Source organism: Cetorhinus maximus, chromosome 4 (assembly GCF_964194155.1).
Source record: "Cetorhinus maximus chromosome 4, sCetMax3.hap1.1, whole genome shotgun sequence".
NCBI lineage: Eukaryota > Metazoa > Chordata > Chondrichthyes > Lamniformes > Cetorhinidae > Cetorhinus > Cetorhinus maximus.
The window spans coordinates 103,002,895-103,028,968 of NC_135882.1; the positions used below are offsets into that span (position 1 = coordinate 103,002,895).

The 26,074-nt window shown below is 45.0% G+C and overlaps 1 protein-coding gene across 1 annotated transcript in view; it reads left to right on the forward strand.

Moving 5' to 3' along the window:
• ccdc178 (coiled-coil domain containing 178) overlaps positions 1-26,074 on the forward strand; it is a 587,382-nt gene that overhangs the window by 42,409 nt on the left and 518,899 nt on the right. The window contains exons 7-8 of the mRNA XM_078540576.1: positions 5,377-5,580; positions 19,859-20,079. Coding sequence (XP_078396702.1) covers positions 5,377-5,580; positions 19,859-20,079 — 425 coding nt within the window. The remainder of the gene's footprint in view (positions 1-5,376; positions 5,581-19,858; positions 20,080-26,074) is intronic.

Genomic DNA, 26,074 nt, shown 5'->3' on the forward strand with positions numbered 1-26,074 from the left:
GATGCACTGCAACAACTCACCAATCCTCCTTCTACAGCACCTTCCAAACCCGCAACCTCTACCACCTAGAAAGACAAGGGCAAATAAGGACAAGCAGATGCATTGGAACACCACCGCCTGCAAGTTCCCTTAAGCGACACGCCATCCTGACTTGGAACTATATCGTCATTCCTTCACTGTCACTGGGTCAAAATCTTTAAACTCCCTAACAGCACTGTGGGTGTCCCTAAACCACATGGGCAGCAGTGGTTCAAGAAGGCTGCTCACCACCATCTTCTCAAGGGCAATTGGGGATGGGCAATAAATGCTGGTCTACCCAGTGACTCCCACATCCCGTGAAAGAAAAGTAATGTTTTTTGTATCTGTCTTCGCTGTAGAAGACACAAAATATTTGTTTAATGTCTCTACCATTTCCTTATTCCCCTTTATAATTTCTCCTTTTTCTGCTTCTATTGGCTCATGTTTACTTTCACTAATCTCTTCCTAGTTACATACCCATAGAGACATTTATAATCTGTTTTCATGTCCCTTGCTGGTCTACTGTCATATTCTCTTTTACATTTCCTGATCAACTTCTTGGTCCTCCTTTGCAGAATTCCAAAATCCTTGCAATCCTCGGGCTTGTTATCCTTTTTGGCAATATCATAAGCCTTTGATCTAACACTGTCTTTAACTTCTCTTGTTAGTCATGGTTGACCCACTTTTTTCTGTGGGTTTTTGAGTCTCAAAGGAATATATATTTATGGCCAATTGCGCATTAATTATTTAAATGCTTATCTATTGTCATCTATTAATGTACTTTCCAAGCCTACCATAGCCAACTCCTGCTTCATCCCTATCTAGTTTGCTTTGTTTACATTTAAGATGTTAGTTTTGAATTTAAATTACTTTTAAACTCAATATAAAATTTGATCATATTATTCAGTCTTCCTTAGACACCCCTTTTCTATAAGGTTATTAATTAACCTTCTCTCATTACACAATACTAGATCCAAAATAGCCTGTTCCCTAGTTTTTTCCTTGACATAATGGTATAGAAAACTATCTTGGATAAATTCCATGATCTTGCCCTCCACAGTATTATTGCAAATTTAGTTTGTCCATTTTGTATGAAGATTAAAATCCCTCATATTTACTGAATTACCCTGATTATATGCACCTGATTCTGTCTAATCAAGAGCTTGGTATTGTAACTTCTGCTTTTCAATTTGAGAGTTCCCTTGATGACTCCACTTCACTGGCCCAAAAATTGTCCCCAATTTTTTGTGGGTATTTCCTCTGGTGCCATATTGCTCCTCTTCAGGCTACTGGCTAATTCCTGTGCCTTTGGCACAAAAGTTGGAACTGTTTTTTTCTTTTCAGTCTTCCTGCTATCCATTCCCTGCTTGAAAAAAATGTTGCCTTTGGGAATTATCGACCATGCTTTTCCTCGACTCCTCCAGACTGGACAGAATCTTCGCCCCTCAGGGATTCAGAAGACCAAACTTTGTGGATTTATAAACCTGGTTTATTAAAGTTTAGTTGACATTTGAGATTGGTTGGAAGCGCATTCAGCATGATTTCAGGTGGAAGCAATAAGTATCATGAACCAGTATTGCAATAAGCTGTCCTATAATGGTAACTAGGTAAAGCACAAATAATTCAGGCTGATTGGAGTCAAATGTTGACTGCAGAATTTTGGGGGAATATATTTTGTATGCTATATTGCATTTGAGACAGTGGAAATCATTCTTGTGATATCTACAAATACTGGTGGCATCTGTAGGTTACTAGGACTAAAACTTAGTTTGCACCCACTTTTGGGTGCAGGTCTCATAATTTGCAACCTACCTGCACCTTGTCCCATTGAGGCAGACTGTATGCAAACTTTGTGCTACCTTCTGATTTGTGAGGCTAGCATGTATTCCAGCTAGCCTCCAGGTCTTAAAAGCAGCCTATGCCTGTTGAAGGGGAGCCATAATGACAGAAAGGAAGCTGCTGCTCATTGGTAGCATTGCAAAGGCTGCAAGAGGAAATCAAGAAAATGGAACATCAGGGCAGCGTGTGGGCACCCAGATTCATGGTTGTGGTGCTAGAGGCCTCATTCATGGAGGTCTTTAGGAGGAGAGGCCATGTTTTTGCAGGGGGCCGGGAGGCTATTATAGGAAATCGTCTGAATAGAACATGAGCTACAACAGCAAAGGTGGTTTCAGATAACCACCTGCCCAGCCAAAGCAGCCTCAGGAGGAAGAGTTAGAGAAGCAGCACACCACTGATGAAGAAGCACTGTTACTTGATCATATCCATTGGCTCAAATATTGCACTGTGTGAACTTTAGAGGCTAGTATAGAGTCAAGATCAGCAAGTGACGAAACACTGGGCACAAATGATCTGCAGCTAGGCCAAGGCAAAAGTATAGCTTGTGTACCAGCTCATCAGAGGGCAAGGTAGCAGACAAGTTCTACTATAGGGGATTCAGATGAGGACTTTGATGGGGTGGTATACAAGAGGTGGGGAATAGTGGAGCCATGGTGCTGAAGGGAAGTTCATGTATGGAAAGCAGAGTCTGAGCATCTGATCCTGGACAGCTTGTCAGGAGTGAAGGTGTCCCAGATGCATCCTTTCTTCCTCCTTCACTTCCTACTCCTAGTGAGGCATCCTCCCAATTGCATTGCCTGTGCCCTCATGGTGGTCGAAAGTTGCGAGGGATGCAGCATACTGGCACAAACTTGGAGACATACTGCAGGGTTCCCCCTGAGTGATTCAGGCAAAGGAAGAATTTCTTTATCACATTGGTGGTCTGCTCCACTATGTTCCTGGTGACACTATTTCATTATAAGCTTGTTGCCCTCATTGATGGAGCAAGGCCATCAACCAGGTAAGTATAAAAGGGGTATCCCTGGTACCGAACAGCCGCCCTCTGGATCTTCTTGGAAGCTCGAAGACGGTGAGAATGACAAACTGCCTCAAAATAAAGGCATTGTGGCTGCTGCCAAGATAGCAGGCATTCATTGACATTATGGTCTGTGCACTGGGATTGTACATCAACTGAATGTTAATGGAAAGGCATGTTGATTTGGGGGGTAGGGGGTCTGCAGAGGCACGTGTGTGCAGTTGAGAGCTCCCTGCACCATTGGGAATTCTGATAAATTCATGTGCCCGCACATTCTGCTTCTCCGCTTCTTATAATGCACACAATGGTTTTATGAAAGAGAAATCCTGTTTGACAAAGTTATTAGAGTTTTTTGAGAATATACCTCCTGGTTACATAAAAGGGAACCAGTATATGTAGCATACTTGGATTTCCAAAAGGCATTCAACAAGGTGCCACACAGAAGTTTAATACACAAGAAAAGGGATCATGAACTTGGGGGCGATATATTAACCTGCACAGAGGATTGGTTAATGGACAGGAAGCAGATATTAGGGATAAATAGGGCATTTTCATGTTGACAGGCTGTAACCACTGGAATGCTGGGGCCTTGGCTATTTACAATCTATATTAATGACTTCGACTATGTGACTGTGCTTCAGTTGTACAGGGCATTGGTGTGACCACATTTGGAGTATTGTGTACAGTATTGGTCACCTTATTTAAGGAGGGATGTAAATGTTTTTGAAGCAGTTCAGAGAAGGTTTACCAGGCTAATACCTGGAATGGGTGGGTTGTCTTATGAGGAAAGGTTGGACAGACTAGGCTTGTAGCTGTTGAAGTTTAGAAGAGTAAGAGGCGACTTGATTGAAACCTTTAAGATCCTGAGAGGCCTTGATAGGGTGTTATGGAGAGAATGTTTCCTCTTGTGGGAGAATCTAGAACTAGGGGCCACTGTTTAAAAATAAGGAGTCACCCATTTAGAACAGATGAGGTGAAATTTTTTCACTTGGAGGGTTGTAAATCTTTGGAACTATCTTCCTGAAAAGGTGGTTGAAGCAGTCTTTGAATATTTTTAAGGCAGAGGTGGATAGATTCTTGGTAAGCAAGGGAGTGATAGGTTATTGGTGGGATGCAAATTTCAGGTTACTATCAGATCAGCCATGACCTTATTAAATGGCGGAGCAGGCTCGAGGGGCTGAATTGCCTACTATTGCTCCTTGTCCGTATGTTCGTATGCACCTATCCAAACACCCTCAACCAATGTTCCCAGGACTACTTAAAAATATGCTCCCCCAACTCCCTGTTACTGCTAAAGGCACTTCTTACAAAATTGGAGTATCTCCTGTACTGTGTTTATCTTTATCTTCCTTAAAAATGAATAAATGTTGATATTAATTACATATTGATCAAGGCTACTGATGACCCCTGTAAAAATGTGCACCAAATCACGGAATTTGAGCCTAAGAGTATCGCCCATTCCTATAACTTCTCTCTTAATAAAAGAAGGAAAGACTTAATTTATATAACGCTTTACACAACCACCAGATGTCTCACAGTGTTTTATAGTGATGAAGTACTTTTGAAGTGTGGTCACAGTTGTAATGTAGGAAACATCTTGGTTTGCTCATTCAACAATATTGGCAACAATTTACCTTGATATAGCATTTCTAATGTACTTTCTTTCTTGGGCACTTTATAGAAAGGGAAAAAATAAGTCAACAAATTAAGGGAATGGACTAGTTGGAGAGTTAGAAGAGGTGATCAAAAGCTTAGTTCAAGCGATGAGCTTTAAATAAGTTTTTAAAGGTGGAGAAAGAGGAAAACTTAATGAGCAAGTGAAGGTTTTCCAATCAATTGAAGGTGCACAGAATGCCAGAGTTAAAGGACAGGAATGAAATATAAGACTGGAGGACGATTCTAAAACATCTTGGGTTAAGCAATTGAGGGATTTGAAGATGTGCTGAAGAACTTTTAATTCAGTGAGTTGGGGCCAGGAGCCAGAATAAGTTAGTGAGGATGGGGTGCTATGTGACCAAAACTTGGTGTGGGGAAAGTTACAGATACATCATAAGTCAGGAAAATCCCACACTGTAATATAACCAATGGATAGTGAACTGTTTGAAATTTTTTTTAATGTTGGCTCACTGGATCACTTACAAATTCTGATTTAATTTTTGTTAACATCAAAAACTTGACTGGCATTCAAGACACAACTTCTATGTCTAGAATTGCTGCCATGTTGAAATATGAATCAGCGCTACCAAGCTGACACCTGAGTCAAGGACGCTACAAAATATGCAACCATTTAGGTTACTTTATCACCTTACATAGAACTTTGGGTTGTGGAGACTATGAAATGTAGTGGTTAGCATTTGCAGGATGGAATTCTAAATTGTAAAGCCCAATTTTAATTGAAGTGTGTGTTTGTGTGTTTAAAGTCTTTATCCTATTTTACCACTTTGGTCATTGATTTAGGCAAAACTGATTGCCTTTGCAATTACTACTGTCTGCTTCTTATGTAGAACATGAACAAACGACAGCTTTGCAAGAAGAGGCAAGGGAGGTCCTCTCAGAGATCATCAGCCTGATTGAACAACTAAAAGCTGAATGCCAAAAGACAAATGAGGCTTTAAAAGCAGAAAGAATGCGGGTGGCAACACTTGGAAACAAAATTGATCAACTGTCACTCTGGTGGCTGCAGGAGCTTCCTGAAGCTGTACAAAAAGGTATTAGAATGACTGCATGAATAGTATTTTTGGGTTTTTTTTTTGTAAGGAAAAACAGCTCTTTTCAATGATGAAAGCAAAATACTGTGGATGCTGGAAATCTGAAATAAACACAGAAAACACAGTAAAAACTCTGAGCTCTGAAGAGTCATACAGACTGGAAACATTAACTCTGTTTCTTTCTCCACAGATGCTGCCAGACTTGCTGAGTTTTTCCAGCATTTTCTGTTTTTAATTTTAATTGTTTTACTTATTTAATTATTTTATTTTCAATGTATTGGTTTATTGAGTTAAAAATCATTAAATTTGCTCGGAAGCAAATTCGAAAACATTCCAACATACGGTTATGATAAATTAGTTGTCAATATTTGGTTTAAAATAAATTAGGATTCAAAGTAAAAGTTTAAGGAATTGCATCTTTTTAAGTAAAGAATTTGCATTTATCCAGAACCTCATCACATTCTCAGGATGTCCTACATAAATGAAAGAAAAGAACTTTTAGTTCTGTAGAACATTTCCTGTCCTCAGGACATCCCAAAGCACTTTTCAACTAATGAATTGTACTCACTATTGTTCTGAATGCAAACAAGACAGCTAATTTGCAGACAGCAGCCATAATGAGCTAAATGTTAACCTATTTTTGATTGATGGATAAATATTGACTAGGACACTGGGGAATGTGCATATTGCTTTCTGAAAAATGCTTTGATTTATTTTATATTCATCTGAACCCATATTCAGTTTCCCATTATCTGCCCGATATGTAGACAATTTGTAGCAAGTCTAAGAATCAATCAGAAAGCCCTTATTACTACATTTTGATTTGCTTGTTATTTGATGTCCCCTATTTTAGCTTTCATTACTTCAATTGGAGCACAGTTGTTTTCAATTGCAGCTGAAACAAGAAAAGCGAAGAAATTATTTTTGAAATTGGACTGGGAAAACCTCTAAAGATGGGCGTGGGGATCACAGAATGTGATTAACTGTGAGCGTACGTTGCGCCACAGACAACATGCTAAATTAAAGCTGCCTGCTTATTTTAGTAATGCACCAATATTCTCTGTGCGAGAAAAGGTGCAAAGGAAAAGAGAAAAGGAGGTACATTCTTTATATGTTGGGGGTGGAGGGCCAAGAAGCCCTCACATATATGATGAGGAGGCACTGGGAGGAAATCACAAAAGAAGTGAATGCAATGAGTGTTGTTCCAAAACTATGATGGAAAACTGCAAAAAATGCTTTTATTCACTCATGGCACACTGCCAAAGGCCAACATTTATTTCCCATCCCCAATTTCCCTTAGGCAGGATTTTGCCCCCTTGGCGGGAGTGCCTGGTGGGAGCGGGCGGGGGCAGTCGGAAAGCCGACCGCCGCCCATGATCGGCTCCGCACTGCGATTTCACGCAGGGCGGGCCTTACCCGCCCTGCGTGGATCATGAGCGGCAGCGCTGAGCGCTCCTTGTGCGGGCGGGGAGAGGAGGGAGAGCCGGGCCTAGCGCACAGTTCGCGCATGCGCAAGAAAGAGCGCTTCAACCTCCTTGAGGCACGGAGCTGCGTCAGGGAGATTGAAGCGTTGTGTAAAAAAAAAATGAAGAGACTAAAAATTTAATAAAACGTGTCCCCTCATGTGACTCTGTCACATGAGCTGGGGCATATTTTTAATTCAAAAATAAAGTTTTTATTTGATGTTTATTTGCTTTAGGAAACCTCATCCTGCTCGTGGATGAGGTTTCCTAAAAAATGTAAATGCCGCCTGGCCTTTTACCTGCCCGCCAACCGTTAGGTTGAACGGGCAGCGTAAATTTGAATTTAATTAGATTGTTAATGGCCTTAGTAGGCCTTTTCATTAACGAAATATCGTGAGATTGCACGATGACGTTGGGACGCACACCCAACGTCATCGTGCGTCATTTTACAATTGGGTGTGTCAGGCACGCGCCCGCACTCCAAGCATAATATTCTGCCCTTGAGAAGGCAGCGGTGTTCTTCCATCTTGAACCACTGCAGATCACAGATACACCCATAGTGCTGTTAATGGAGGGAGCTCTAAGATTTTGACCCAGTGACAAATAATCAGACAAGAATGCCAAGGTAAAATCAATCTTCACATAGCATTTCATAACAACCGCTACCCTAGCCTCATTCATGCTGAATTCAGATCACCCCAATCCCAGATTTAGGGAGGGAATTGCAGAGCTTATGGCCTAAGCAGCTGAACGCATGGCCACCATTGTAGAGTGATTAAAATCAGGGATGATCAAGTATCCAGAATGGGAGAAGCACAATAATATTGAAGCGTTTTATGACTGGAAGTGGTTTCAGAGATAAGGAAGGGTGAGGGCATGGGAGGGTTTGAAAACATAGAAACATAGAAAATAGGAGCAGAAGTAGGCCATTCGGCCCTTCGAGCCTGCTCCACCATTCATTATGATCATGGCTGATCATCCAACTCAATAGCCTGCTCCCGCTTCCTCCCCATACCCTTTAATCCCTTTCACCCCAAGAGCTATATCAAACTCCTTGAAAACATACAATGTTTTGGTCTCAATTACTTTCTGCGTTCCACGAGTTCCACAGGCTTACCACTGTCTGGGTGAAGAAATTTCTCCTCATCTCTGTCCTAATTGGCCTACCCCATATCCTCAGACTGTGACCCCTGGTTCTGGACTCCCCCCACCATCGGGAACATCCTTCCTGCATCTACCCTGTCTAATTCTGTTAGAATTTTATAGGTTTCTATTAGATCCCCCCTCATTCTTCTGAACTCCAGCGAATATAATCCTAATCGACTCAATCTCTCCTCATATGTGAGTCCCGCCATCCCAGGAATCAGTCAGGTAAACCTTCGCTGCACTCCCCCTATAGCAAGTACATCCTTCCTCAGATAAGGAGACCAAAACTGCACACAATATTCCAGGTGTGGTCTCACCAAGGCCCTGTACAATTGCAGCAAGACATCCCTGTTCCTGTACTCAAATCCTCTGGCTATGAAGGCCAACATACCATTTGCCTTCTTTACCGCCTGCTGCACCTGCATGCTTACCTTCAGCGACTGGTGTACAAGGACACCCAGGTCTCGTTGCACATTCCCCTATCTCACTTTATAGCCATTCAGATAATAATCTGCCTTTCTGTTTTTGCTACCAAAGTGGATAACCTCACGTTTATCCACATTATACTGCATCTGCCATGCATTTGCCTACTCGCTCAGCTTGTCCAAATCACACTGAAGCATCTCTGCATCTTCCTCTCAGCTCACCCTCCCACCCAGCTTTGTGTCATCTGCAAATTTGGAGATATTATATTTAGTTCCCTCATTTAAATCATTAATATTTATTGAGAATAACTGGGATCCCACTGCGATAACTGCGGTACCCCACTAGTCACTGCCTGCCATTCGGGAAATGACCCGTTTATTCCTATTCTTTGTTTCCTGTCTGCCAACCAGTTTTCTATCCATCTCAGTACACTACCCCCAATCCCATGTGCTTTAATTTTACATGCCAATCTCTTATGTGGGACTTAGTCGAAAGCCTTCTGAAAGTCCAAATAAACCACATCCACTGGCTCCCCCTCATCAACTCTACTACTTACATCCTCTAAAAATTCCAGTAGATTTGTCAAACATGATTTCCCTTTCATAAATCCATGCTGACTCTGTCCGATTCTGCCACTGTTTTCCACGTGCTCAGCTATTAAACATTTTATAATGGACTCTAGAATTTTCCCCACTACTGCCGTCAGGCTGACTGGTCTATAATTCCTTGTTTTCTCTCTGCCTCCCTTTTTAAATAGTAGGGTTACATTAGCTACCCTCCAATCTGTAGGAAGTGTTCCAGAGTCTATAGAATCTCGGAAGATGACCACCAATGCATCCACTATTTCTAGGGCCACTTCCTTAAGTACTCTGGGGTGTAGATTATCAGGCCCTGGGGATTTATCGGCCTTCAATCCCATCAATTTCCCCAACACCACTTCCCTACTAATAGTGATTTCTTTCAGTTCCTTCCTCTCACTAAACCCTGTGTTCCCCAACATTTCTGGTATGTTATTTGTGTCCTCCTTTGTGAAGACAGAATCAAAGTATGTATTTAGATGGTCAGCCATTTCCTTGTTCCCCATTATAAATTCCCGTTTCTGACTGTAAGCCACCTACATTTGTATTCACCAATCTTTTCTCTTCACATACCTACAGAAACTTTTACAGTCAGTTTTTATGTTCCCTGCAAACTTACTCTCGTGCTCTATTTTCCCCTTCTTAATCAATCCCTTGGTCCTCCTTTGCTGAATTCTAAACTGCTCCCAATCCTCAGGTCTGTTGATTTTCTGGCCAATTTGTATGCCTCTTCCTTGCATCTAAAACTATCTCTAATTTCCCTTGTAAGCCATGGTTTGGCCACCTTTCCTGTTCTACTTTTGCGCCAGACAGGAATAAACAATTGTTGCAGTTCACCCATGCGCTGTTTGAACGTTTGCCATTGCCTATCCACCGTCATCCCTTTAAGTAATGTTTCCCAATCCATCATAGCCAACTCGCGCCTCATACCATCGTGGTTTCCTTTATTAAGATTCTATCATATTATGGTTGCTCATCCCCAAGGGGCCTCGCACAACTAGATTGCCAATTATTCCTTTCTCATTACACAATACCCAGTTGAGGATGGCCTGTTCTCTCGTTGGTTCCTCGACGTATTGGTCCAGAAAAACATCCTGTATACACTCCAGGAATTCCTCCTCTACAGTATTGTTACCAGTTTGATTTGCCCAATCTATATGCGTATTAAAGTCACCCATAATTACAGATGTTCCTTAAGGTTGGACGGGCAGCATTCTTAACAGCTTCAATTACTTTGTTAATGGCCTTAATAGGCGTTTGACAGTTCGGCGAGTGCGCAGCTGGCGTGGCTGCACACCCACCAAACTGACAATCTAAATGATGAGTGGAGACGTCAGGATGCCTGCCTGACGTCACTGCGTGTCATTTTACGCATCGGTCAGCAGGCCCCGCTGTCGCTCACCGACGGGAAAATTCTTCCCCAGGTTTCAAACAGACTGATTCCACCTCAGACTGAGAAGAACGGAGTTGGAAGTTAGAGAACAGAGTTTGTGACGGAGACCAAACACAATAAATTCACTCTTTCCTATGTTTGCTTGGAGAAAATTCATGCCCATCTAATACAGGATGTCGGACAAGCAGTGTGATAAATCAGATATGGTGGAGGGTCAATATACGTGATGGTGAGGCGAAGCTAGTTATTGTCAGCGTATGTTGTTACGACTGGGATGGAAGGAGTGCACAGTTTATCTCGGCTCACTACTCTACAGGTTGCAGTATTAGCGTAAAGGCTTAATTCACTCACCAAAATGGCCAATTGCTTACATTTGCTACTGTTAGACCCAAAATAAAAGAGACTTTAACTGGGCTTCTTTCAATAAACTCAGAATGATTGATTGATTATAAAATAAACCTTTTTTACAACAACTTGAAAGAACTGGTTAACACACAATTTGTAACCTGGAAGTGTAAATATCTATCCCTTTTAAAAACCCCAGCACTCTCACACAATGGGCAAAGAAATAGGATCTTTTACAGAGATTGGTGGTTAAAGAAATACTTTTATGAAAAAGATAAAGTTCACAGGGTTTTGACACTGTTGATCTGGCGCTCTCTCATGTGAAGATGGATCAATAGTCACAGTAGATGTCTGGAGGTTCTCACCAACGGAGCTTTGGTATGGAGGAGAATATAGCCAGATCAATCCTTGGGATCTCCCCCTTGTCTCAGTCTCTCAAATTTCCAAACACAGATGAGTTCCACTGAGATGAGGGTTCCTAGCTCGATACTGATAACCACACAGTATTTCAAGCAAGGCCAGGAGGGCACGGGTTGGGCAGCTTCCCCTTTCTTGGTTTTTCCCAACTGAGTTCAAAGAAACAAGTTCAAAACATAAAACATCTTTGTTAAGTGATATTCAGTAAATCACCAGGACCTTTGCCTTTAAAACAGATTTTTTTCTAGCCATTAAAGCAATTACAGTTCAAATAAGCATATAGCTCCCCTCCTCAAGTGCCATGCTGGTCATTTACCTGAAGTCATGTGATTTCTTGGAAAAGGCATGCTTGCTCACAGTCCAAGGTAAACTCACAACCTTTATTTTAAAATCCAGGTCAGTTTTCCAAGTGTCCAAATGATGCAATGTCCTTACAAATTTTTAAAAGAAAATACAGCCCTTGAATATATGGTTTTCCAACAATGGGCAGAATTTTATGCCCCGTATGTCAGCGCTTAAAGTGTCGCGCGCTGATGTCGGGCGAGCGTCCCGACGTCAGCGCGCGCCATTGCGATATTTAGCTGGGCGGGCGCGCGATGAAGCACGACGCGCACCCACCATTAATTAAAGGCCTTGTTAAGGCCCTTAACTCGGCAATTGACGCTGATTTTGAGGTGCCCGTGCGATTTTTTGGCTTGGCGCACGGGCGCAACGGGCAGGCGAGTAAGTGACTTTTTAACAAATCTCATCCACAGGCGGGATATGTGGGCTCAGAGGGGTTGTTCATGTTTTATGTGTAGTATTTATTGTAGAAAGTATTTTAAACTTGCCTGTGTGATTGGTACCAGTTCAGATCAATTTCCAACAGCTTGCTCTGTACTTTGAAGCTTCAGCTCACCAGTCTGCAGACAGTAATCTTTATCAGGCCTGCAGCTTTCCGGAGGCCTCCATTTAGCCTGGGGGTATGGGTTCTGACATCTCCACTGGAAGCAGCTCCTCTGAGGAGGAAGGGAGGGCTAGAATAAGGAGGAGGCCAGGAGTGGACAATCAGCTTCCAGGGGAGCCACCTTTGGGAGGCTAGGAGCAGTCACATGGGCTGCAGGGCCAAGAGGTTGTCCAAGGTGGAAGGGGCCGCAGAAGACGCCACTATCCTGCTGCCAGGGTTTACAGACGGCGAAGCAGCTACCTCAATATGACTGAGGTGCAGTGCCGAAGGAAGCTCCAACTGTCGAGGGGGACAGTGAACTATTTCTGTCGGATGATTGGGCCTGAGATCTCCCCTAACTGTGTGGGTGTACATACCATGCCAGCGGCTCTGAAGGTCACAGTTGCCCTCCACTTCTATGCCTCTGGCTCCTTCCAGGGCTCGGTGGGTGATCTTTGCAGTGTCTCCCAATCAGCTGTGCACACTTGTGTCAAGCAGGCCACAGACGCTCTGTTCAGACGTGCATTGACCATCATCCACTTCCGCTGTGACCAGGCAAGTCAGACACAGTGAGCCAGAGGCTTCACGGCGATTGCTGGCTTCCCCCATGTCCAGGGTGCAATAGACGGCACATATGTGGCCATCAAGGCGCCAGCAGGTGAGCCTGGTGCCTTCGTCAACAGGAAGGGCTTCCACTCCATGAACGTGCAGATAGTGTGTGATCATAGAGTGCTGATTTTACAAGTCTGTGCAAGGTACCCAGGCAGCTCCCACGACGCCTACATCCTCAGACACTCCCAGCTGCGGGGGCTCTTCAGTGCTCTGGCTCGGCTGGATGGATGGCTGCTGGGTGACAAGGGCTATCCCCTCAGAAGGTGGCTCCTGACGCCTCTCCGCCATCCAAGAACAGAAGCTGAGGAGCGCTACATTAGGAGCCACGGCACCACAAGGGCTGTGGTGGAGAGAGCCATTGGTCTTCTCAAGATGCGCTTCCGATGCCTGGACCGCTCGGGGTGCACTCCAGTACCCCCCAGATCGCGTCTCTGTGATACTGATAGCATGCTGCGCTCTGCACAAACTTGTGCTAGAAAGGGGGCAGTTGACGATGAAGACCTTGATGCAGTGGATGAGGCTGCACACGATGAATCCAGCAGTGGCTCAGAGGACGAGGAAGCACAGGGCAATGATGAGGGGCAACATGCCAACCCACAACTACGCCAAGGAAGCAGGGACATCCGGGACACTTCAGCAATCCGACAAACCTTCAGCTAGCTCCACACACATGGATATGCAGGACCAGCATTGCCTGGCACTTCCACACATGCCACTTAAGTGCTACATCTTCCAACTCATCAGCTGCAACTACGGGCTTAGTACATAAACATCAATATCCACTCAAACACACATGATATGTCTGTGAAACAGACAAATGCAGCACAAAGGAAACACCCTCAGCCATGGTCACAAGTGTGGACTTTATTGCCATCAAAAAAATGAACAAAAGTCGCTCTGACGTTGAGAATCAAACATTTCCTAATCTAGGGCCAACACAAAATCACCAGTGACAAACCCGTGGTGTGCCTAACGTGCCTTATGCTTACGTTTGCGGGAGCTACGTATTAGTGCCGCCCCATCGCTCGGAGTGGCTTGTGAGACAGCCTGCTGACTCTGCTGTCCTGTTGGCCTCTATGACCTTGGCGACCGTCCTCTGGCCCATGGAGCCTGTGCTGGCCTCGCCTGGGAGGGAGTGGCCAGTTCCAGAACTGGCACCTCCCCAGTTGTCGCAGCCTGAATGGATGCAACGGTCACTGGCAGAGGGGCGGAGGAGCTGCTGCCCTCATCCGGAGCGCCCTAAGAGAAGCTCACAGCAACGACAGGCGGCTGCTGCGTCAACGTGAGGTCACATTGGACCTCACTGCTTACTGCAGATGGATGGGGACCGAGTGCCGACATTTGGTGCCCAGAACATCTCCCACATTGCATATGACCACCTGTGGCCATTAGCGCCGTGAGGACTTGCAGGTCAGAGCGTATCAATCTGTTGGAAGCCTCTCTCCATGAGAGTCGCCAATCTCTCAATGGAGGGAGCCTGAAGCCCTGTCCTGAGTTTCATGCCATCACTGACACTCTGCCTGGATTCCTCCACCACAGAGACCAAGTGAAGCACACTCTCATGCAACCCTGCCAGATGCTCCCGCGCACCCGGCCGCTTGTCCTGCAGCTGCTGCATGGCGTACATCTCCAGAGGCACCTCATCACTGCCCGACTCAGCATGTGCCTGGTCCCCTGCAGTCCTCTGGCTGCTGGCGCCATCGGCACTCTCTGTCCGTGGCATCTCCTCCAGCGATTGTGAAGTGCCCTCTTCACTGTGCCCTGGGACACTAGCTGACGTTATAATCCCCACCGATGTGGTAGACGCTACGCTGGTGCCTGGCTCACTGAAATGATGTGACGCAAGTTGCAAGTGACGCCCCTCAGGTGTGGAGGGGGGGCTCTGGACTTCGTCCTGGCGGCCATGCGGTGACGATGCTGAAATTAACAAGGACAGTGCATCAGTTAGCGTTCAGTCAGTAACACCTTTCATCCCTTTCCCCCTCAGGCTCATAATGCGCTCAACCTTTAAGAGCCTAAGGAGACCAACATTGGTGGGGTGGTAAGTAGTGAAGAGGAGGCCCGAACATTACACGCGCATACAGACAGGCTGGTCAGATGGCCTAAGGAATGCCACATGGAATGTTATGTGCATAAGTGTGTGGCTAAGCACTTGGGCAAGACAAACAAGGTACGGGAATACACGAGAAATGGTAGAACCATGAAAAGTCAGGACAATTACAGGGACCTTGTTGGCAGACCCGTTAAGGTAGCAGAACAGGAACATAAGGTGTTTAACAAGGTAAAAGCCAGACTTGTCTTTATTAGCCGAGGAATAGAATGTAGGAAAAGGGAGGTCATGTTGCAAGTGCAGAAAACGCTGTCGAGGCCATAGCTACACTTCTGCATTCAGTTGTGACCTGCATTTCAAGGGACAGATGGCTTTGGAGTGGAGAGAGTGCAGTGGTTCCTGACCAGGATGCATGCTGGTCTATAGAATTGGAGTTATGAGGAAACATTGCATACACTTGCGACATTTGCCGTGGAGCACAGGAGATTGACAGGTCACATTATTGACCTTCATACCGTTATGAAGGGCATAGAACGGGTGGACAGAAGGCAACATTTCCTCTTGGCGCAGGGATGACTAACGTGGTGGCTTTTATTTAATTTGAGTGCCATGAGGTTGACAGGTGAGGTGCTGAGGACCTTTTGGACAGAGTAATGTGGGACGCAGTGGCTGAAAGGGTGGTGGAGGTACAAACCCTCCTAAGGTGCAATAAATCTTTGGATGTGCAGCAGCGATGTCATGGCATATTAGGCCATGGGGATAGTGGTCACAAATGGGATAAGGTGACTTTGGAAGGTGCTAGAGACGCGCATCCTCAAGGGACCAAGGGACCTTTATGTATGACCCACACGTCCGACTGTATCAGCCTGTGAATGACCAGTGTTGCTGCATTAGCGATTGCAGCAATCATAAGTCCTTTGGATGGTGGGAAGACTGTGGGCCTCAAATACCTGGCCGCTGCACACCAGCCTCACCGACACCTGCCGACCTGGCCACTTGCCTCCTCCCCAGCTCCATGGCCTGCTCTTCATAGGCGGTGAGGCGCTGCAGCATGGCGTGGCCACCACCAGTCTGCAAACGCTCCCGGCTTTTTTGTTCTTTTTTTGCCTGCAGAACAGAGAAGAGCATTTATTGGGCTTGATCGCCCATGTACTCTGCATGCGCACGCCTCACCCCAACCACAGTGGCCCATCTGAGGCCCCCAGTGACTCCTGTCCACACTACTGGTGATCAGTCACCAGAAGATAGTACGGCTGGTCCCAACCCCCTCCCCCAACGGCCAACTTGGACACATTTGGCGTCCATCACTTTGAATAACACATGGGTCTTAGCGCCCATGGCAAGGAGGAGCAACTAGGTGCAGCGCCGAGGCCAGCAGATGGCTCTTGTCCACGACACCTTGAGGCCCCCCTTCCACCATCTCATCACCATCAATAAGACATGTCTTGGAGTTCTGAGTATGTGCCTAACTGCCTCCCCTGCAGGTTGCCCCCAGACTACTCAAATGTGACAAACACCAACATATGCTGCGGGGAGAACCCATCTTCTCCTCAACCACTAAGGCTGATGTAAACGTGGTCACTATCTGTTTGCCCACCCAGCGTGCGCCAAATGCCCAATGCAGTAACGACACTAGGACGTGGGGGGCGGGGTGGGGCCTCAAAGGCTTAGGCTACCTGCTGGGTAAAATGGCCAAGGCCAACATGGTAGTCACCCTTCCAGAGCACAACAAATCATTGAAGCTTTTGTGGCCCTGGGTTCCTGTGTGCCGCACAGCATCTTGAGAGCTCACGACCTCCACCACCTCCTGCCAGGCCTGCTTGGTAACGTCCATCCTCGGGGAAACAAGACCTCCCGACGTTCTGCAACCTCTTCGAGGAGAGCAGCAAGGCAGGCATCAGAGAACCAAGGGGCACATTCGTCTCCCCGCTGGCCTACCCTGCAGCCTGCCCCCCTCCTCCTCTGCCCTGCCCTCCTCTGGAGCCCGCTGTGCTGACTGGTCGCTGGCCATTGTGAACAGCCTAAAGGAGGCTGCCTGGCCTTTATACAGACTGCCATTGGAACCGGTGGTCTGTACACGTCCGCCGCACATTTGAAATTCCCGCTGTACATGGGAATCTGCAACGCGCTGGGCGGGCCTTAATTGGCCCACCCGCGCAAAATGGCGGCATGGCCCGTTTTGCCGGTGGAGATTGGCTATGCGCCCGCCGCCGATTGGATCCGGCCTGCCCACCCGACAAACATAAAATTCTGCCCAATATGTGGAAACTGAAATTCTGATTTTGGATGATTCCACCAAGGGGCAGCATGTAGGTGAGAAATGGGAGAGTGCCAAGGATAGATTCTTTGGCGGCTCCAGAGATAATGGTGCAGGAGCTTGGAAGAGAAGCCATTGAAGGTGATTCCCTACCTAAAACTGGATCACAGAGGACATTCATTGGAGGAAGATGGTGTAGTGAACTGTGTCAAAGACTACCAACAGGTTGAAAAAGATGAGGAGGGACAGTGTAAGTGGTTACAGTCACATAGGTTGAGATCTTGGGACCTTGAAAGAACATTTCAGTACAGTGGTAGTGGCAGAAACCTGATTAGAGGGATTCAAACATGGAGTTCTGCGAAAGTTAGGTTTGGATTTGTGAAATGACAAAACGTTCAGGGACTATGGACAAAGGTAGTTGAAGATGGGTGGGAGCTTGCAAGGACAGAGGGATCAATTTTGGATTATTTGATGAGAGTGGTGAGGAAAGCAGATTTGAAGGGAAGGGAGTGGGTACATGAGGAGAGGGAACCATCAACAACATAAGCTAAGTTAGGGCCCATGAAAGGAAGTTTGGTAATCAGCAGTTTGGTGGTAATAGGGTCACTTGATTTCATACTTGCAGCCATTAGACCAGATATTGACACTGTGCATAATTTAGAAAACAATGTAGAGGTAGGATCTACATGCAGTGAGACACCGAGCACGACTGACCTGCAGCCAGGGCGGGAGCAAGGATGATATAAGCGCCAGCTCGCTAGGGTCGCAACAAAGTTAATTTAATAAGGATCCTGTCCCTCGTGGATACCTTTTCCTAGTCCAACTGTATTTATATTTTAAAAGGAGCCAATTTAACCAGGCTCTCTTGAGTCAAAGAAAGAGTGAGTTTATTAGTTACTAAATGCGAGGAAAAATAACACAAACACAACACACATACACATAGATTAGAAATGGGTAGGCCACAGCTGGAATTTTGTGTACAGTTCTGTTTGCCACATTACAGGAAGGACATAATTGTTCTGGAGTCAGTACAGGGGAGATTTACAAGATTGTTGCCAGGGCTTGAAAATTGCAGCTCTGAGGAAAGATTGGATAGGCTGGAGTTGTTTTTCTTGAAACTGTGGAGGTTGAGGGATAACCTGATTGAGGTCTACAAGATTATGAGGGGCCTAGATAGAGTAGGCAGAGATTGCCTCTCAGCTCTGTTTCCCCTAGCAGAGAGGTCAATTACCAGGGGGCACAGATTTAAGGTGATTGGAAGAAGGATTAGATGGGACATGAGGAAAAACTTCTTCACTCAGATGGGAGTGTGTGGTATTCGCTGCCTGGTTTGGTGATGGAAGCAGAAACCCTCAGCTCATTTGAAAGGTACCTGGATCTGCACCTGAAGTGATGTAACCTGCAATACTATGGTACGGGCGCTGGAAGGTGGGATTAGAATTAGCAGCCAGTTTTTTTATTTTTTCTCCTTCAGCCGCCACAGATATGATAGGCTGAATGGCCTCTTTCTGCGCTGTACCTTTTCTATGGTTCCATGGTTCTATGGATTGCCACTCTGCTCCTCGTTTCTTACCTGGAAATCCAGCCATTCTTTTCTCGCCCAACTTTCTGACTCAGGCCAGGCGAGAACCGTCTAGTGCAGCGCGTACCTGAGGCCTTCAGTCGAGTGCTGGTGAGTCGGAGGTAAGGAAACCACACAGTAAAGCAGGTAAGTTTAAAGGTTCAGCCACTTTCAGAAGCCAGGGAGAAGATTAGTTTGTAAGGTAAGTGGGTAGGACTGGGGAGGGTGGGAGGAGGAGTTGGTTGGTCAGGTGGGGCGTCAGTTGGTTGGGTGGGGGGATGGAGATGGGCGTGTGTCAGTTGGTCAGTGGGGGAGTGAGGTCAGGTGGTCAGTGGGGGTGTGAAGTGGGGGTCTGTTGGTCAGTAGGGGAGTGGGGGTCAGTTGGTTGGGGGGGGTCGTGTGGTCGGGAAGGTTGGGTCTTCAGTGGTGAGGTGTCGGGTGGTTGATGGGGGCGCGGTTGGATGGTCGGTCGGGATATGGTTACCTGGCTGGGTGGTCATTGGGGGAGGACCAAGTGGCCAAGCTGCGGGGAGAGTCCGGTGGAGGTTCGGTGCGTGGAGGTGGGGGAACAGTGCTATGGTTACCCAGGAGTTAGAAGTGGTTTTAATTTGTCTAACTTTTCCTGGGTAACTATTCTGTTAAGACAGTCAGAACCATCTGAAGTTTGTGATTTAAATCATACTTTCAGATGATTGCAATTGCAGGGCAATTGTCCAATGGAAGTTTGAACTTCCCAGGCAATTGCCATGCAATCCTTACCTGAGGACTTGCAGGGGTTGATTACCCAGCCCGTCTTTAGGTACTCCCCAGTTACGCCCCAGAGCTTGGAAGTTACTGGCCATTATATCCACTAATGACTTCTTTGTCAAAAGTAGTTAAGCGATTTGAGTTTTTGACTTGTTTGTTCTCCATTCACCTTTCTTCTCTTGGACATGTCCTGAGTTATTCTTGTCACTGCAATAGAATGGACTTCTCCATCTCACTATGTAATTTATGATTAAGCATTAAACCTGAATATTCCAATTCCAGAAGCTAATCTACCTTCTATACATTACCAACATTTTCTGTTTTTTTAACTGAAATTGCGTATCTTTTTCTTACACAGAGCATGAGCTATGTTCACAGGATATATATGAATTACAGTGGCATATTGAGGTCAAAGCATATCATTTAAAAAATCTACAAAATCAAATTGCCGATGCAGAAGTACTGAACCAGAAACTACAGGAAGAAATAAACTTAATGGAAAAACTTGAAGATCAACTGGAGGAAAAGCTGGATTTGGAACGGAACATTATTAATGATGTTGTAGCGCAACAAAAAAAGGTACTTATCATGAAACTATCTTAGATATAATGAAATGAGCCTAATACTGTTTAATGCATTGGATGCTATACAACTATCCCTTGTTTAACATTCCTAATGTGTTCCTAAAAAAAGTGTGCTAAATGAAAATCACTTTCCCATAAGAAAACATGTAATAAGGATGGGTTTATGTTTCTGACCTGTAAATTTTACATGAAGAGCCTATTTGCCACCTTGAACCTAACTGGCTCAAAAAATCTTCTTATTAACTTTTAATAACTTACTCTTAATGACTTCAGTACTAAACTCTTTCAACTTATCTCCTGCCCTCTCCTTCTTGCTACCTCTCCAGCTCACTGCATCCATCACTTACTGCCTACCCCCCTGACCCCCCTACTCTCCACTTCCTTCCTGGCCCTCCTACTCGCTGATCCTCACAATTGCTACTTTCCTCTGCAGCTCTCTCGCGCTTGCTGCTTCCCTTCCAGCCCTTCTGCTCATCAACCCTTGCCTCAGAAGCAGAGAATTGTTGCAGCACATAAGGAGAGCATTCAGCGCATTGTGTCTGCACCAGCTCTTGGAATGAACAATTCACTTAGTGCCAATCTCTCACCTTCTCCTCGTAACCCTGCACATTTTTCCTTTTCAGATAACAGTCTAATTCCCCTTTGATTGTTTTGATTTAATCTGCCTCCAACACACTCTCAGGCAGTTCTTTCCAGACCTTAACCACTCGCTGCGTGAGATTTTTTTTTCTCATCGCTTTTATTTCTTTCCCAATTACTTTAAATTTGTGCCCTCTCATTCTCGATCCTTTCTCCTTATCTACTCTGTCGAGACCCCTCATGATTTTGAATGCCTCTATTAAATCTCCTCTCTGCCTTCTTTTCTCCAAGGAAAACAGTCCTAACTTCTCTGATCTATTTTCATAACTGAAGTCCCTCATCCCTGGAACCATTCTCGTGAATCTTTTCTGCACCGTCTCCAATGCCTTCATATCCTTCCTAATAATACTCCAGCTGAGGCTAAATTAGTATCTTATCTAAGTTCAACATAGCCTCCTTGCTCTTGTACTCTATGCCTCTATTAATAAAGCCTAGGATACTATATGCTTTATTTACCACTCTCTCAACCTGTCCTGCCACTTTCAATGACTTCTAGATACACCCAGGTCCCTCTGCTCCTACAACCCCTTTAGAATTGTATCCTTTATTTGATATTGTTTCTCCATTTTCTTCCTATCAAAATAAATCACCTCAGATTTCTTCACAGTGAATTTCATCTGCCACCTGTCTGCCCATTCCAGCATCTTACCTATGTCATTTTGCTATTCTGCACTATACTGCTCTCAGTTCACAATGCTTCTAAATTTTGTATTATCCACAAGTTTTGAATTTGTGCTCTGTGCTCCAAGGTCTAGACCATTAATAGATATCAGGAAAAGCAAGGGTGCCAACACTGACTCTACAAACCTTCCTCCAGACCAAACAACATCCATTAACCACTACTCTTTTATTTCCTGTCACTCAGCCAATTTTGTTGGTTGTGTTGCTGTTGTCCCTTTTATTCCATGAACCATAACTTTTCTCACAAGTCTGTTGTGGGGGGACTGTATCAAATGCCTTTGGAAGTTCATGTACACCACATCAACAGCATTGTCCTCATCAACCCTCTCTTCAAAAAACTCCAACAAGTTAATTAAACATGATTTTCTCTTAAGAAACCCCTGCTGGCTTTCCTTAATTAACCCACATTTGTCCATGTGACTATTAATTCTGTCCCGAATTATTGTTTCTAGAAGTTTCCCCACAACCGAAGTTGAACTGGCTGGCCTGTAGTTGCTGGGCTTATCTTTAAACCATTTTTTGAACTCGGGCGTAACGTTTGCAATTCTCCAGATTTCTGGAACCACCCTAGAGTATAAGGAAGACTGAAAAATTATGGCCAGTGCCCCCACAATTTCTGCTCTCACTTCCCTCAGTATCCTTGGATGCATCTCATTGAGTCCTGGCACCTTATCAACTTTAAGCACACACAGCCTATCCAAAACCTCCCCCTTATCAATTTTAAACCCTTTTATTGTCCGAATTACCTCCTCTTTCACCATGGCCTGCGTAGCACCTTCTTCCTTGGTAAAGGCAGGCACAAAGTATTCATTTAATACCTCAGCTATCCCCCACCTCTCCACCTCTATGCGTAAATCCTCTTTTTGTTCCCTAATCGGCCCTACTCTTCCTTTTACTACCCCTTTTACTATTTATATGCCTATAGAAGACTTTGGGATTCCCTTTTATGTCACCTGCCAATCTCTTTTCACATTCCCACTTGCTTCTCTTATTTGCTTTTTCAGTTCTCCTCTGAACCTTCTACATTCATCCTGGTTTACAATTGTATTTTATACCTGACATCCATCAGAAGAACACTTTATCATCTTTATCTTAATTTCTATCTTTTTTGTCATCCAGGGAGCTCTGGATTTCTTTGCCCTCTTTTTGCCTTTCAAGGGAATTTACCTTGAATGTGCCCAAACTATCTCTTCTTTGAAGGTAGCCTGTAGTTCAGCTACCATTTTCCCAGCCAACCTCTGACTCCAATTTATTCAGCCCAGATCCATTCTTACCCCAGTGAAGTTAGCTTTCTCCCAGTAATGTTACTCCACATTGTTCTTTGTCCTTTTCCATAGTCAACCTAAACCTTATGATACAGTGATCACTGTTCCCTCAAGGTCCTCCTACTGACACTTGATCCACTTGGCCCAGCTCATTCCCAAGAACCAAGTCTAGCAGTGCCTTCTTTCTCATTGGAGTGGAAACATACTGCTGTCGAAAATTTTCCTGAATACACTTGAGGAACTCTTGTCCCTCTCTGTCCTCTACACAACTGCTATCCCAGTCTATAGTCAGGTAATTAAAGTACCCCATTATAACTACTCTATAATTTTTGTACCTCTCTGTTAATTCCTTGCAAGTTTGTTCCTCTACATTCTTCTCACTAGTTGGTGGTCCATAGACTACACCGAGCAATGCCTCTTTAATGCCAGGGTCAAGGATGTCACTGAACAGCTGCAGAGCACTCAAAGAGGGGAGAGTGAACAGCCAGCAGTTGTGGTCCACGTTCATATGACTGAAATATGCAGAAAAAGGGATGTGGTCCTGAAGTCAGAATTTAGGGCGCTAGGTAGGAAATTAGCAAGCAGGACCTCAAAAGTAGTAACCTTTGGATTACTCCCAGTACCACGTGCAAGTGAATACTATTGCTGTTCCAGCCTTCCTTGTATACCTCTGCACAGCTGAGCCATGTGTGGTGCCATGGACTTGGATCTTGCTGCACTCCTCAGATAAACCATCACTTTCATCAGTGTTCAGAACTGAATACTGGTTGGAGAGTGGGGTGCACTCCGGGGACTTCTGCACTACCTGCCTGTTCCTTTTTGATTGCCTGTTCATCGCCCATTCCCTCTCTCCCTGCATACTCTTAAACTGCAGGGTGACCATATCTATAAATACAGAGATAAAAACAAAAAACAGTTCTGTTGAAGGGTCATGTGGACTCGAAACGCCGACTCTTTTCTTCTCCACCGATGCTGCCAGACCTGCTGAGTTTTTCCAGGTAATTCTGTTTTTGTTTTGGATATCTATAAATGTGCTATCCACAAAGCTCTCAACCTCATGACTGTGCCACAGTGATGTCTGCTGCTGCTCAAGTTCCGAAACCGGGATCTCAAGCTGCTGCAACTGACTACACTTCCCGCACAAATGATTCCTAGGTAATGGAAAACGTTCTGGAGTTTCCACATAGCACAAAATGTGCATTCTAGAGGTCATAGCAGCCCTGCCATTTCGATATTTATTAGTTAACCATGCTACTGCTAATAAACCTTACAGTTATTAATAAACCTTACTAATACTGATAAACCCTACTAACAATTAACACACTTTACTAGTAGTAATAAACCTTATCTAAAAATAAAAGATAAGGCTCACCACTTGCTACTTTCTACTTATTATTAATACTTAATATTTTTACAGTTTTTAACCTGCCAGTCATTTAGACTCAGTCCCTAAGGAGCAATACTCACCAGCCTATCAACTTGTGACTTTCCTGTCATGTCACATCTCGATTTTTGTTTCTGAAAGCGGCACAGAACCCACAAACTGTGTAATAGAGAGAGCCCTGTTCAGCTTCTCTGAGCACTCGCTTTCTCTCGCTGGCTTTTGGCCCCGTTCAGCTCCTCTGCTGTTTCCTCTCGTTTGCCGTTTCCCTCTCCTGAATCCTCGCTGTGAATGAGGGCTTGGGAGTGGGGTAGTGACTGGGAAGGAACAAGTGAGGGAATGAGAAGAGCTGGGAGTGGAAGGGAAGGAGCAGTTGGATTGGCATGCAGGAGTGGCAGCAAGTCGGAGGCTTTGGAAGGGAAGCGACAAGCAGGAAGGTCGTTGAGTAGGGAGGTTGGGGAGGGAGGCAAAGAGCAGGAGGGTTGGATAGCGGGAGAGGTGGTGAAGTAGGAAAGCTGGTGAGTGCGAGGATCGGGAAGGGAGGCAGCAAGTTGGGAGAGGCGATGAGCAGGAGGGTCGGCGAGAGGGCAGGTCTTGAAGGAGGTGGTGAGTCTGGAGAGGCAGCAAGTGGGGGAATGGAACATAGGTCAGTGAGTGGAAGGGTCGGGGAGGGAATTGATGAGCTGGAGGGTCGTCAGGCAGGAGAGGCAGCAAGCAGGAGGGTTAGCAAGCGGAGGACACATTAATTTGTAGGGTTGAAGAGGGAGGCAGCGAGTAGCAGTTTGTTTTAAAAAAGGACTCAGTAACCATGCTAAAATAAAAATGGCAGCGGCGCTATTGGGGAATTTTCCTTAATTTGAAAACCACACTAGAACAAACATGCTCTATTAGAATGCATTTTAATAGGGGATATCTTTATTTCATAAGTTATTTCATGGCATAAAGAAAGAACTTACATCTGTATGGCACTTCCAGGTCCTCGTGCAATCTTAGTATCCTTCACACACAATTACTTTTGAAATATTATCACTATTGCAGGAGCTAACCTGTGTAAGGCATGGTCCTACAAACAGCGAATCAAAATACTGATAAGTGCAGTTTTTGGTTGAGAAAGCAATGTTGATCAGGATACCAGGAGAGTTCCTTGCTGTTCTTTACATAGGGCAACGGATTTTCTACATCTATTTATCTTGCCATAAAAATTGGATCACACTCACATTAGGGCGTCATCCCAGTGCTGTACATGTTGCATGCGCCTATAGAAGCTAGTGGCAGGAACAGGAAATTGGGTTTCAAGCCTCATTTGTTTATTATTGATGAGCAATATATGCCGATTGCGGCACTAGAGGCAGCTCCTGGGAGGCACTGAGGTGCGCTACCTCGTATATCTGCCAAATATGTAAGGAGAGTGTGGGTGAAGAGGCATTAGTGGTAGCCAGCAGACTCCCAGCTCCACAATAAGATAAGTGATCAAGTTCAAACTTACCTTTCTGGTAATAACTTTCAGAGTTCCCTTTAAGGACTGCTGGTTTAGCTGTCGAGCTCCTGCAAATACTGATGCCAGTGTGCAGTTAAACAAATTTTACAAAGGCCACCCCAACCTGGCATTGTCTGAAAGATACCCCTTCTAAACAATGCAGCACTCCCTCAATACCTTGGATATGTGTTTAAGACCTGGAATGGAATTTGAATCCACGACTGCCTGACTCAAAGGGTAGAGTACTACTTAGTTGAGCCATTCTATTTATGTCTTTACTGAGTTTGGTGATGCCACAACTGCAAAGGGTGCATTTCCATCACAAGCAGTTGAACTGCCAGTGACATCAAAACTGAAGAACTCTAATACAGCAGATCTGTAGAGAAACTGAAGCAGATTTATGGAATTCTCTCTGTATTGGAGTGTATGTTAGCTCCTATAGAAGCAATCCAAATGGTAGTCAGTAAACTCTGCTTACAAGGTGAAACTTTGCAGGGGATGTTATTTCCCAGACTGTTCACATGTGCTTAAGCTATATAATTGCCTG